This window comes from Molothrus ater, chromosome 16 (assembly GCF_012460135.2).
Source record: "Molothrus ater isolate BHLD 08-10-18 breed brown headed cowbird chromosome 16, BPBGC_Mater_1.1, whole genome shotgun sequence".
Taxonomy (NCBI): Eukaryota; Metazoa; Chordata; class Aves; order Passeriformes; family Icteridae; genus Molothrus; species Molothrus ater.
In genome coordinates this window covers 2,294,815-2,307,362 of record NC_050493.2, presented here as the reverse complement: position 1 = coordinate 2,307,362, position 12,548 = coordinate 2,294,815, and the positions used below count along the sequence as shown (strand labels likewise).

The following is a 12,548-nucleotide window of genomic DNA, read 5'->3' as shown; positions in this document are numbered from 1 at the left end:
GGCACACGATGAGACCCTAAATCCACGACACCCCGTGTTTGTGGGGGGTTGTGACCACGGTGACCAGGCTTGGGGTATCCTCACTGTTTCTCACTATGCCCACGGGGAGGGAAGAAACCGAAAGAAGAGTATTTTAAAAACAACATAAATAAACCCAGCGCAGAGGGCGTTGAGTTGGACGACTACACATCCCATCGGCCGCCGCGGCGGCGCAGGCGCAGCGCGGGTGGGCGGGGCCGCGGCGCGCGGCGCGCGTTGCCGCGCGGTGATTGGCGGGTGGAGCTGTCCGTCAGGGTCTCGCCCCGCCCCCGCCGCGGCGGTGCCTGCCCGGGCTCGGCGGGCGCGCGCACCGGGACCCCGCACCGGCACCGGGGACCCCGCACCGGCGCCGCGCCCCCTGCCGGCCCCGCCCCGCGCCGCGCCCCGGCCCCGCCACCGCCACCGCCGCCCCGGGACCGGCCCCGGGACCGCCGGCCGCGCCCGCCCCGCCCGGTACCGCGCCACCGCCACCGCCGCCGCCGCCGGCCCAACCATGATGAAGTTTCGGTTCCGGCGGCAGGGTGCCGACCCGCACCGCGACCGCCTCCGCCACGACCTCTTCGCCTTCAGCAAGGTGCGTCTGGGGCGAGCGGGGGGCGCGGCGGTGATCCCGGGGGGGCGGCTACCACCGGAGGCACCGGGGGTACCGGGCAGGGTGCGGCGAGCGGGGAGCCCCCCGGTGCCGCGGGGCTCTGGGACCCCGGCGGGATGCTGCCCGCGGGGAGGCGAGCAGCGTGCGGGGCACCGCCCCCCGGGACCGGCTGAAGCCCCGGGGGAGCCGCGCACCGGGACCTCCCCGCTCCCGGGGAAGGGGCGCGCAGAAAGGGCAGGGCCGCCTGGCCGGTGGATCCCGGGACGGGCTGGTGGGCCGCCCCGGCAGGATGCACCCCCGGCGGTGGGTCCCGGGAGCCCCGGGTGCGGGATGCGCACCGGGGGCTGCGCTCCTCCCCGTGCGGTGCAGGGGGCCACTCCGGGAGAGGATGCGACCCCCTCGGCAGCGCGACATCCCCGTCCCAGCCCCTCCTGGGGGGGTTCCCTGGAGCGCCCCGGTTCCCGCACTCCCCCTGTCCCGTGGGTTCCCCGAGGCCTCGCTCACGGGCGTTTTGGGGTGACCCGTGGTCCCGCACCCTGTCTGGCCTTGGGGCATCCCTGGCTGCATCCCCCATGAGAGGCTCACCCCGGTCTCCCCAGGGGTGGGGTACCGGGGGGCTGGACCCCCTGTGTCAGCCAGAAGGGCTGTGGCAATGACCCCCTGGGCTTTCGGGTTCCCTGGCACCCCAAAGATGCGTCTCTGTGGGGACATGAGAGGTCAGCACTTGCCCCCCTCCTCCCTCGAGTTTTCCCACTTAACCCCTCATTTGGGGTGGGAGAGACCCCCAGGCTCATCAAACAACCCTGGCGCGACCCCCACCAACCCTGGGGTGCCAGATCCTTCCCTCGGGACATCGGGCTGTGCCAGCGGGTGCCCACCTGGCACTTGGTGCACCTTGTCCAGGAAGCCTTGGGACCATTCTCCTGCCGTGGCCGCAGGGGCATGAGACCGCCGGCAGCGCCCCTGGATGAGCCCAAGCCGTGCCCATCTGTCTGTCCATCCCGGCACTGCTGTGGGGTGCTTGCCCAGCTCCTGCTGGGGCCTCTGCCGTGCCCCGGAGCGCCCCCCGGGCTGTCCCGCAGCTGTCCCGCGGGTGTCGGGGTGTGCGGTGCTGCCCAGCACAGCCCTGACCCCCAGCTCGCTGCCCTGGGTGAGGGTCTGGCCGGGGGTGCAAGGCTCAGCCCAGCCAGAGCCCCCCGTTTTTGGGGAGCTCAGTGCCACGGCCGGGTCTATGGGCGGTGTGTGCCGGTGGGATGCGCTGGGGGGAGGCTGAGGAGAGCCCCTCGCGGCCGTTCCAGCCCTGGGGCCGCCGGCTGCCCACCTGCCTCCCATTAAGGGTTGTTTTTCCTCCCGAGCTCCAGATCTGCCTGGGATTTGCTGTAATTTGGCCGGGAGCGCGCCTTGGCCGGCCGGCACAGCCTGCCGGATGCGGGCGGGAGCGGGGGCTGCGGCTGGGGGGCTGAGCCGGGTCCCCCTTTGGGGCTGGGAGTGCTGGGGAACTGCGACAGCGCTTTTTGGGGAGTCTTTGCCGGTGTCACGGTGTTGGTTTCTGGCCTAAAGCATCGCTGTGGTGTCCCCTGTGCTGCTGCCGCTGTCCCAGCTCCGTCCTCCAGCGCAGCGTGCATCCCGGGGGGATTCACCGTGACCCTGCGTGGGTCGGCACCCACGAGCATCCACTTCCTCGCCCCTCGGACGTGTTGAGACCCCCTTGGATGGGCCGGGACGCCTGGGACGGGCTGGGGACGTTTTCACGCTGCTGAAGTTGTCCCTTGGGAGGGGAACAGGAGCCGGGGTGACAGCGGCTGCCGCCGGCGGGTGCGGAAAGCCGCCCCGCTGCGCCTCTCGGATGCCCCAGACAAAGGGAGCAGGTCAGGATCCGGCCAGGCTGGCTCCGGCGGCCTCCGTATCGTCTGATCGCGCCGTGGCTGCTCAGCCCAGCTGCCCTCGGGAGCCCTGCGGTGCCCGCACCGCGGGCCGGCCCGGTGGGTGCCCCCCGCGTCCCCCCGCTGCCGGGGCAGCCCCTCCCCAGCCGGCGAGCCCGGGCACGCCGCACGGCCCGGACTTCCTTGGGAAGGTGCCCTCGGGTGACACGCGGCTCCGGCGGGGACGTCCCTGGCGCTGGCGGGTCCCGCTCGCCTGGTTCTGCCGCCCGGCACCGGGGACGCCCGGTGATGTCGCAGCGGGGGGGTCCCGCTCGCCTCTCCCGGGGGGTCCTCACCGCGGGGGTTTCGAGCAGAGGGGTCCCATCCCCAAAGTGCTGGCGGGCAGCGGGACAGCTCGTTCAAGGTCAGAGCTACCCCGGCCCGTGGTGCGGCTGTTGGGCTGGGTTTTGAGGTGCTGGGTGGAAATTGGGTGAGGAGTGATGTCCCCTCTCCTCAAAGCCCTCCCTGGTGGCACTGGGGGACAGAGCAGCATCTTTGCGATCCCCCATTGTAGGGGTGATGCTCAGGCTGGTGTGGGATCGGGGGTGAGGGGGGCTGTGGAAGGTTTGGGGGTGTCAGAGGCGCGGGGTCCCGCTCTGACCTGCCTGTCCCCACGCCAGACGGTGGAGCACGGCTTCCCCAGCCAGCCCAGCGCCCTGGCCTACGACCCCGTGCTGCGAGTGATGGCCATCGGCACCAAGGCGGGAGCCGTCAAGCTGTATCCTTTTCCTCCCACATGAGCAGGAGGTAAGGACCTCCCGGACCCTCCTGCGCTCGCTCCTCTCTGCCTGTCCCCATCCCGGAGAATGCTTGGAGACGTGGCTGTGCTGCTTCTGGCCCATCCGGCAGCCCCCACTCGGCTGCCGTCCATCCCTCCGTCCAGCTGTGCTGCAGCTGGGCCGGGCGGCGAGGGGGCGGCTGGAGGAAACCCCCGCCTCGCCCAAAAAACGCCGGGGAGAAAAAAGAGGCTCGGGGGCATCCCAATGGGGTCCTTCCCGCTGTTACCCCGCTTATCCCGGGGGGCTCCTGTCCATCCTCACCCACTCAGCCCTCGGGGGAGGGAGCAGCGGGGGCTCTGGCCGGCCCGGGGCTGCGGTGGGCGCGGAGCCCGGTGCCGGCTGGGGGGCCGAAGCGGGGGACGCCGAGCGGGGCCGGCCGGGCTTTGTTGGCGGCAGCGTGCAGGGAGACTTCAGAGGGCTCTGCTGGCGGGCGGCCAGGGCTGGATGCGGGCCGTGCTCGGGGGGCCCCGCGCTGCAGGAATGCGGGCTGGGGGCGGCCGCGCCCGCAGCGGGGTCGGGGTGTGGGGGGCGGCCGCGCTCCCCCTCCCCCAGGCCGGCGGCTCGCTGCCTCCCGAGCACAAAGATGGCGTGTTTTGTTCTGCCGGGGCCGCCCGGGTGCCAGCCAGCCCGGCCGCGACGTCGCCGGCCGCCCCACTCGCCCGCCCGGCCCGCGGTGCCGGTCCCAGCTGAGCCCCCCCCGGCACGGCGGGGATGCGGTTGTGGGGGGCTGCGGTGTCCTGAGCATCCTCTGCGGGGATGGTTTTGGGGTGGTACCCGGCGTGGTACCCCGTGCCTACATGGCCCTGCTCTGGCTGCCTCCAAAAAGATGCTTCTGGAGGCTGGAGGTGCCGGGGAAGCCGGGGCCGGGCGAGGCAGCAGCCGGAGCTGGCCTGACTGGCGTTACTGGTTAGTGGGGGCACCCCTGGGTGCTCCCCGGCCGGGCTGGGCAGATCTGGTTGCTGACAGCCCGGCATTGAGGGGCAGCCAGTGCCTGGGGGGGGTCTCCTGGGACAGCTGGAGGTCCCTGTGCCTGGACCCCCATTCCACATACTGGTGACACTGGTGTGCCCGAGCCACTTGCCTTGAGGGCTCTCTCAGCTTGTGGCACTCTTTTGGGTGGGGAAAGACCCCAGAATGAGCAAGGATGGGTGGCATCCCCCATGCATGTAGCACCGAGAGCCCTCTGTGTGCTCCCTGCTTCATTCCCATGCCCTGTTCCCTGCTGTCTCCAAACTCTGTGGCTGTCCCTGGCTCTGCCAGCTCCGCTGTGCCCAGCACTGCCAGACAGCTCCTGCCTGTCCGGCCGGGCAGAGCCGCCGGGCTGGTTCCCCGTGCCCAGGGCGCCAGAGGGTGGCCAGGGGCAAGGACTCCCAGCACACAGCATGCCCAGAGGGGCTGCACAGCGCACTGGTGACGCCGGGCTGGGGGCAGCAGCTGGTCTGGGGCTGCTGGGTGTGCTGGAGATGCCAGGCTGGGCTGCTCTGTGCGGTGCTGCAGCCGCTGCGCGGGTCCTGCCGCGGTTCCTGCCGCCGTTCCTGCTGCCGTTCCTGCCGAGCGGCGTCGCCGAAGGAGCCGGGACCAGTCGGGTGAGTGCGGCTGTGCCGGCGCATGCCGAACCCCACCCCGCCGCCGGTGCGTGCCGGGGCTCCCGGCGCCTCTCGCACACCCAGCCCAGCTGTGAGCGTTGGCCGCAGCCTGACCTGGGACATCCCGGAAGGAGGTGCTTGGTGGATCCCAGCCTGACCTGGGACATCCTGGCTGGAGGTGCTTGGTGGATCCCAGCCTGACCTGCCGTGCCCCAGCTGGAGATGCTTGGTGGATCCCAGCCTGACCTGCCGTGCCCCAGCTGGAGGTGCTTGGTGGATCCCAGCCTGACCTGGGACATCCCGGATGGAGGTGCTTGGTGGATCCCAGCCTGACCTGGGACATCCCAGCTGGAGGTGCTTGGTGGATTTCAGGCTGATTCAGAGCATCCTGGTTGGAGTTGGAGGTGCTTGGTGGATCCCGGATGGGGATGGTGGTGCCCAGGCCAGCTCTGGCATGGGGTGCAGCCAGGGATGCTCTGCCCTGGCCCTCCTGGGGACAGGGGGCTGAACTGGTGTTTGCAGGCAGAACTGTGACCTGAGGGAATACGGAGGGTCCTGAGTTTGCTGGGGAAGGGTGTGTGGGGGGGGGGGGGCCCTACCCTTGTTGTTTCTTTGACGGCCCCCCCAGATATGGCGCACCGGGTGTGGAGCTGACAGGCCTGCACAAGGAGACAGCCACTGTCACCCAGCTGCACTTCCTTCCCGGCCAGGTACGAGGGTGTCCCGTGGGGGAACCTGGCAGCAGCCCCCCAGCACCTCACACACCCCTCTATCATCCCCCCCTCCATCCCCAGGGCTGGCTCCTGTCGCTGCTGGACGACAACACGCTGCACCTGTGGGAGGTGTGCCACAAGGAGGGCTGCTCCCACCTGGAGGAGACCCGCAGCTTCGGCCTCCCGGGACGCCCAGGGTCCGCCGGCGCTAAGTACTTGCCTGGGGGTCGGAGCCGCTCCCCCGCGGGGCTGCGGCGGTGCCGGTGCCGGCTGGGAACGGCGCGGGGGAGCAGCCGGTCTGCCGGGGCGGGATGGTGGCCAAGGTCCTCTCCGTGGTGGTGTTTGCCCCACTGGGATGCTCCTCTGATCTCAGCTGAGATGCTGAGTGCAGGGAACAGCTCTGGATTTTTATGGTGCTGGCAGGGCCCGGGGGTGATTAATGGCTGTAATTGCTGTCGGCACTGAGGCTGTCCTTGCCCTTGTCCTCCTGCACTCAGGGAGATGGGAATGGAGGGATGGAGCAGGGCAGGTCTGGGTCTCTTTGACGCTCCCCCAGAGCCAACCTGGTGCTGAGGCAGCCCCTGTTCCCCCCACAGCTGCTCTCCTGGCATCACACGGGTGACAGTGGTCCTGCCCATGGCTGCTGGTGCCATGGTCTGTTTGGGCACTGAGGGTGGTGCCGTGTACTTTGTCACCCTGCCCACCCTGACGCTGCTGGAGGACAAAACCCTCTTCCCAGATGAGATCCTGCAGAGGTGAGAGCTCTGCAGGCCCCATGCCCCTGCATCCCCAGCACCCCCAGCCCATCTCTGACCCCCTGTGCCTGTTCCCCCACAGTGTCCCTGATGATTATCGCTGTGGGAAGGCGCTGGGGCCCGTGGAGTCCATCCAGGAGCACCCACGCAACGGCAGCCGGCTTCTCATCGGCTACAGCCGGGGGCTGCTGGTCCTGTGGGAGCAGAGCACTCGTGCTGTCCTGCATCTCTTCCTGGGCAACCAGGTACTGGGGCTGGGGGGGCCATGGCCCTGGGGGTGTGTGTGTGTGTGTTCCCATGTGAGTGCTGAGCCCCCTGTGTGGCCCTGCAGCAGCTGGAGAGCCTGGCCTGGGAGCAGAGTGGGACGAGCATCGTCAGCTCCCACAGCGACGGCGGGTACATGGTGTGGGCAGCGAGCGGCACCGGCCTGAGGACCCAGCAGCCCGTCATGTCCACCATCCCCTACGGTACAGGATGGGGGTCTGGGGGGCTCTGGGGTTGGGAGCTGATCCCCTCCCACATCCCGGTGCTACAGCCAGTGTTGGTGTTTTCATTTCAGGGCCGTTCCCTTGCAAAGCCATCAGCAAAATCCTCTGGCGAACCTGCGAGTCAGGGTAGGTGGGTGGGCTGGGCATGGGCACAGGGGGCACTTGGGGGTCCAGGGTCTGATGGCAGCTGCTTCATCCCACCCAGGAACCCCTTCATCATCTTCAGTGGGGGGATGCCACGCGCCAGCTATGGTGACAGGCACTGTGTCAGCGTGCTGCAGGGCCAGACCCTGGCCACGCTCGACTTCACCTCCCGCGTCATTGACTTCTTCACTGTGCAGAGCGCAGAGGTGCCCGAGGGAGGTACGTCCTGCCAGGGCCGCCCGGGGTGCGGGTGATGCTGTGGGGGTCTCCACGTGCAGCAGCCATCTCCCCCCTCCCCAGGCTTTGAGAACCCCCGAGCCCTCGTGGTGCTGGTGGAGGAGGAGCTGGTGGCCATCGACCTGCAGACACCAGGCTGGCCCACCATCCCTGCCCCGTACCTGGCACCTCTGCACTCCTCTGCCATCACCTGCTCCTGCCATGTCTCCAACGTGCCCCTCAAGCTCTGGGAGAGGATCGTCAGCGTGGGCGAGCAGCAGAGCCCCCGGCAATCCTCTGCGGTCAGTGATGGGGGTGGTGGGGAGGGGTCCTGCTGAGCCCTTCCAGCATGGCCCAGTGGCTTCATCCCTTCTTCCATCCCTCCCTCCAGGCTTGGCCTATTGATGGGGGGAAGAACCTGGCCCAGGAGCCCACGCAGAGGGGGCTTCTCCTCACCGGGTGAGTGGGCTGGCAGCAGGGAGGGGGCCTGGGAACCCCAAAATGTGGGGGGGGACACATCCACACCCCTTTCTGGTGGAGATTAATGGCTCTAATTGCTAATTGGGATGGTGGTGGCATCCACTCCCTCATTTGGGGTGGGCTGCCCCTTTTTGTTCTGGCTGGGCATGAGTGTGTCACCCGCTGCGCTGTCCCCCGTGTCCCCCCCTCTGGCACTGTAGCTGCCAGCACACAGGCAGCTCTTGTTAGCCGGGCAGATGTTGGGGCCCACGCTGACAGGACCCCCCCCTCCCAGGCACGAGGACGGCACGGTGCGGTTCTGGGACGCCTCGGGGGTCTCCCTGAAGCCCCTCTACAAGCTGGGCACCGCCAACATCTTCCAGACAGACTGTGAGCACAACGACAGCCTCAACCAGGCGGGCGAGGAGGAGTGGCCTCCGTTCCGCAAGGTGAGGTCCCCTGGGCAGGGTGACGCTGCCATGGAGCTCAGCACCCTCCTGGCTCTGCCAGCACTGGAGGGGGCAAACCCAGAGCTGGGCACGGGGGATGCACCTGCTGGAGCCATCTCGGCTGCGCCCCGGGGACGTGTCCCCCGGCTCAGGGCACAGCTGCTGTGTGACGCACTGTGGGGACACAAGGGACGCTTGTTCCATGGGCCCCGTCCATGGGTCTCCCCCAGCATGGGGGACAGGGCCGGGGGGTGAGTGGGGACAGACTTTGGGCGTGATGCCCGGAGTGGCCCATGTGGCACAGCTGGCGGAGGGATGCGGGGGTGCAGGGGGGCTGTCCCACAGCTGTGTGCGGGGTCCTGGCTGTCCCTTCAGCTGTCCCCTCCCGCAGGTGGGCTGCTTTGATCCCTACAGCGATGACCCGCGCCTGGGCGTGCAGAAGATCGCGCTCTGCAAGTACACGGCCAAGATGGTGGTGGCTGGCACGGCGGGGCAGGTAAGAGCAGGGGCTTCCCCATTGGGGACCCACAGCATGAGGGGGCTACAGACCCCCACGGTTGTCCTTGAGGGGCTCCTAGCCTGGGTTTAGCCCCCGGTGTGCAGCAGGCTGGCTGGCTGGGGGAGGTCCAGTGTGTCCCCCTGTCTGTGTTTGTCCCTGCAGGTGCTGGTGATGGAGCTGAGCGATGAGAAGTCAGAGCACGCGGTCAGCGTGGCCACCGTGGACCTGCTGCAGGACCGTGAGGGCTTCACCTGGAAGGGCCACGACCGCCTGGCCCCCCGGAACGGGCCCCTCCACTTCCCCCCCGGCTTCCAGCCCAGCGTGCTGGTGCAGTGCGTGCCCCCCGCCGCCGTCACCGCCGTCACCCTCCACTCCGAGTGGAACCTCGTGGCCTTCGGCACCAGCCACGGCTTCGGGCTCTTCGACTACTACCGGCGCAACCCCGTGCTGGCCAGGTATGGGGGGACCTCGGTGCTGGGGACCCCTGGACGGCCTGGGGGTGCTGAGCAGCCTTGGTGCCTACAGGTGTACGCTGCACCCCAACGACTCGCTGGCCATGGAGGGGCCCCTGTCCCGCGTGAAGTCCCTCAAGAAGTCCCTGCGCCAGTCCTTCCGCCGCATCCGCAAGAGCCGCGTGTCGGGCAAGAAGAGGCTCAACGCCAGCAGCCCCTCCAGCAAGGTGGGCAGGGAGTGGGGGTCACCGTGGCAGCTCCCCATCCCCACCCAGCAGAGAGTGAGTGACCCTGTGTCCCCTCGCCAGGTGCAGGAGGCCAATGCGCAGCTGGCGGAGCAGGCAGGTCCCCCCGAGGTGGAGATGACGCCGGTGCAGCGGCGGATCGAGCCTCGCTCGGCTGATGATTCGCTTTCGGGGGTCGTGCGGTGCCTCTACTTTGCCGACACCTTCCTCCGTGACGGTGAGACCCCCTCCCTGCCTCCCTCCCTGGGAAAAGCCCCCAGGCTGGGTCTGTGGGGAGGGCGTTCTGACACTGCTCCACCCCCACAGCCGCCCACCACGGCCCCACGATGTGGGCAGGGACCAACTCGGGCTCGGTGTTCGCCTACGCCCTGGAGGTGCCGTCGCAGGAGAAGTTCTCGGAGCGGGCGGTGGAGGCGGTGCTGGGGAAGGAGATCCAGCTGATGCACCGGGCGCCCGTGGTGGCCATTGCGGTGCTGGACGGGCGGGGGAACCCCCTGCCCGAGCCCTACGAGGTGTCTCGGGACCTGGCCAAGGCCCCCGACATGCAGGGCAGCCACTCCATGCTCATCTCCTCTGAGGAACAGTTCAAGGTGAGTGTGGGGCTCCGTGTCCCGCTGTGGTAGAGATGGGACACAAAATGTCCCTTGTCCTCTTTGGATGTCTTCATCATGCAGGGACTGGAGGTGACCAGTCAGGTTTTGGGGGCACTCCTATGCCTGTTCTAGGGTGTGAATCCAAGGGGAAGGTGCCCCCCTAAACCCTGCAGGTTCCTGTTCTCCCCTGAGCCCGGCTCCTCCTGCCCCCCAGGTGTTCACGCTGCCCAAAGTGAGTGCCAAGACCAAGTTCAAGCTGACAGCACACGAGGGCTGCCGGGTGAGGAAGGTGGCCCTGGTGAGCCTGGCCAGCGCTGGCTCTGAGGAGAGGCTGGAAAACTGCCTGGCCTGTCTCACCAACCTGGGGGACATCCACATCTTCACCGTGCCCAGCCTGCGGCCCCAGGTCCACTACAGCTGCATCCGTAAGGAGGACATCAGCGGCATCGCCTCCTGTGTCTTCACCAAGCACGGCCAAGGTGAGGACACCAGGTGATGTCTGTGCCAATGGGGTGTTGACCTCACCTGCAGCCCTGTGGGGGATGCCTGAGGCTCGTCGTTGTCCTCCCTGTAGGTTTCTACCTAATTTCACCATCTGAGTTTGAGCGCTTCTCGCTGAGCGCCAGGAATGTGACAGAGCCACTGTGCCGGCTGGAGGTCGCCCGGCTCCAGGACACCTCCTGCCTCAGGTGGGCTGTCTCGGGGGTGTGGGGGGCTTTGCTGTGGTGGAACCCCCATACACCCACCCCATGACACTGGTTCTGGCCATAACTTCTCCCTGTTTCCTTGCAGCAACAGCTCAGCCGTGACACCGAAGCTGCCGCAGGCGAACGGCACCCACGTCCCCCGCAGCTCCGAGGGCCAGCACTCCCCGTCAGACAGCGACCGTGAGTGACCCCCCGTACCCTGTCCCTGCATGCTGCACACACACCGTGTCCCACAGCCCTGCTCCACGCCTGGCTGTCCCCAATCCCTCCTGTCCTGTGACTCCCCAGGGTCCCCTGAGGAGCACCCGGCCGCCTTCTCGCCCGGCCCCATCGACTCCCCCAACAGCAGCCTGGAGACCCCGCTGGACACCACCGGGGACATCACCGTGGAGGAAGTGAAGGATTTCCTGGCGTGAGTGGGGTGGGAATGGGGTAAACGGTGCTGAGGGGCTGTGGCAGTGCCTCTCATCCTGCTCTGCCCCAGGTCCTCGGAGGAAGCAGAGCAGAACCTGAGGAACACCAGCGAGGACGAGGCCCGGCCCACAGGGATCCTCATCAAGTGAGGTCTGTGAGGGGCTGGTGGTCCCTGGGGTGGGAGTGGGATTTGGAACTGGGACCCCAGCACAGTGCCCTGGCTTCGTGATCCACCATGGGAGGATGGAGCTGTGATCCCTGGGGCTTGCAGGGGAGGGGGAGCAGGGGGAATGCCTGTCCTGATCCCCACCCACTCCTGCTGAGGAGCTGCCTCTCCCGCAGGCATCGCCGGCCTCCCTGCCCCATCTCAGTGCTCGGATTCCCGGGATGCGCGACTCGACTGGACCCCCGCGCCCCTCCCCATGTAACGTAGACTGGCCTCCTCTCTAACATCTGCACCCCGGCTCCGGCACTCCCCACACCCCCTGCCCGGCCCCGGCGCCGTGGGGCACAAACTCTTCCCGGGGAAGATCAGTTCCTTTTTTATACACGGTCGAGTGTCACTGTCCCCTGCTCCAGAGCCCCCTTCCTGGGGGATGCTGCTGCTTCCCCGGCTCCACGGGGAGGGCTGGGGCTTGTGGACCCCCCCTTGTCCCCTGGTTTTGGTCCCTTGGGGCAGTGGGGGGTCAGAAGCCCCCGGGCACGGCCCCCCCGTACCCTGGTCTGTGTTTACATGCCCGGCTCCCTGCAGTTTACAGCCCCGTTCCCTGCCTGCCAGGAGGCTCTGGCTGCTGCACAGGGACTGTCCCCCCAGGGGAGCCCAGTGGGGACCCCCTGGCTCCCAGGTGGGCAGCAGAGGCCTTGAGCAGCCCAAGGAGGGGCACGCTGGGGGGTCACAGGTGGCCTTTTTCTCTTAGTGGCTTCTCCAAGGGCTATTCTCCAGGTTGGGCTCTGTGCCTGCTGCTCCTTTCTGACACTAATTCCTGCCACGGGGTGGGTTTGGGATGGGATCACGCTGTGGAATCACACGCAGGCTCCTGCTCCTGGTCCATGTTGGTGCTGGGAGGGGGCAGATGGGGTTACCCCAGCCCCCTCCTGCCCCAGGCGGGGCTGCCCCACCCTGGGGGTCTCACTGTGCCAAATCCCCCCTGGGCTCCGAGCCTGGCGTCGTCCTCCTGGGGGGCTGTGGTGACACAGCTGCTGCGGGCCAGCTCTGTCCCCTGGCCCATGGTGGCTGTTCCCATGGGGCTCAGCTGGCCCCTGCCCCTCTCCTTTGGGGAGCTGTGCCCCCCCGGGCTCCCTTGTGGTACGTGTGTGGCTGGGGGGGTTTGGGCTCGGTTGCTGCCGGCCGAGGCCGGGGCTGTAGCGTCCCTGGTAGAACCCTCCCCCCAACCCAACCTCATCTTTTTTTTTTTTCTTTTTTTTTTTTTTTGGTAAGATGAATTTAGCATTGTTTAGTTATTAAAAATACTGGTTTTTAATATTGAAAATAAAGC

The 12,548-nt window shown here is 68.0% G+C and overlaps 1 protein-coding gene across 3 annotated transcripts; it reads left to right on the top strand.

The window, feature by feature from the left end:
- Positions 1 to 489: 489 nt before the first annotated feature.
- Positions 490 to 12,449, top strand: LLGL1 (LLGL scribble cell polarity complex component 1). 3 transcript variants are annotated; one of them, XM_036392761.1, is made up of 23 exons: positions 490 to 613; positions 3,174 to 3,271; positions 5,547 to 5,628; positions 5,713 to 5,828; positions 6,228 to 6,386; positions 6,469 to 6,631; positions 6,718 to 6,853; positions 6,946 to 7,000; positions 7,080 to 7,237; positions 7,319 to 7,536; positions 7,626 to 7,693; positions 7,989 to 8,142; positions 8,534 to 8,638; positions 8,804 to 9,096; positions 9,167 to 9,320; positions 9,402 to 9,555; positions 9,645 to 9,928; positions 10,146 to 10,410; positions 10,506 to 10,620; positions 10,724 to 10,818; positions 10,927 to 11,050; positions 11,123 to 11,202; positions 11,395 to 12,449. In XM_036392761.1, the coding sequence occupies exons 1-22, from the start codon at positions 533 to 535 to the stop codon at positions 11,199 to 11,201; spliced, it is 3,156 nt and encodes a 1,051-aa protein (XP_036248654.1). In that variant the 5' UTR covers positions 490 to 532; the 3' UTR covers position 11,202; positions 11,395 to 12,449. The 3 variants fall into 3 exon arrangements, with proteins under 3 accessions (XP_036248654.1, XP_036248653.1, XP_036248655.1); XM_036392760.1 differs by having other exon boundaries at positions 5,713 to 5,843; XM_036392762.2 differs by lacking the exon at positions 490 to 613 and adding an exon at positions 2,631 to 2,917 and having other exon boundaries at positions 5,713 to 5,843.
- The last annotated feature ends 99 nt before the right edge of the window (positions 12,450 to 12,548 follow it).

Excerpts from the sequence above, each read along its gene's own strand:
- LLGL1 (XM_036392760.1), top strand. The coding sequence starts at position 533 with ATGATGAAGTTTCGGTTCCGGCGGCAGGGTGCCGACCCGCACCGCGAC. Across the intron at positions 7,238-7,318 it reads CGCAGAGGTGCCCGAGGGAG|GCTTTGAGAACCCCCGAGCC; the intron begins GTACGTCCTGCC and ends CCCCCTCCCCAG. Across the intron at positions 7,537-7,625 it reads GCCCCCGGCAATCCTCTGCG|GCTTGGCCTATTGATGGGGG; the intron begins GTCAGTGATGGG and ends CCCTCCCTCCAG.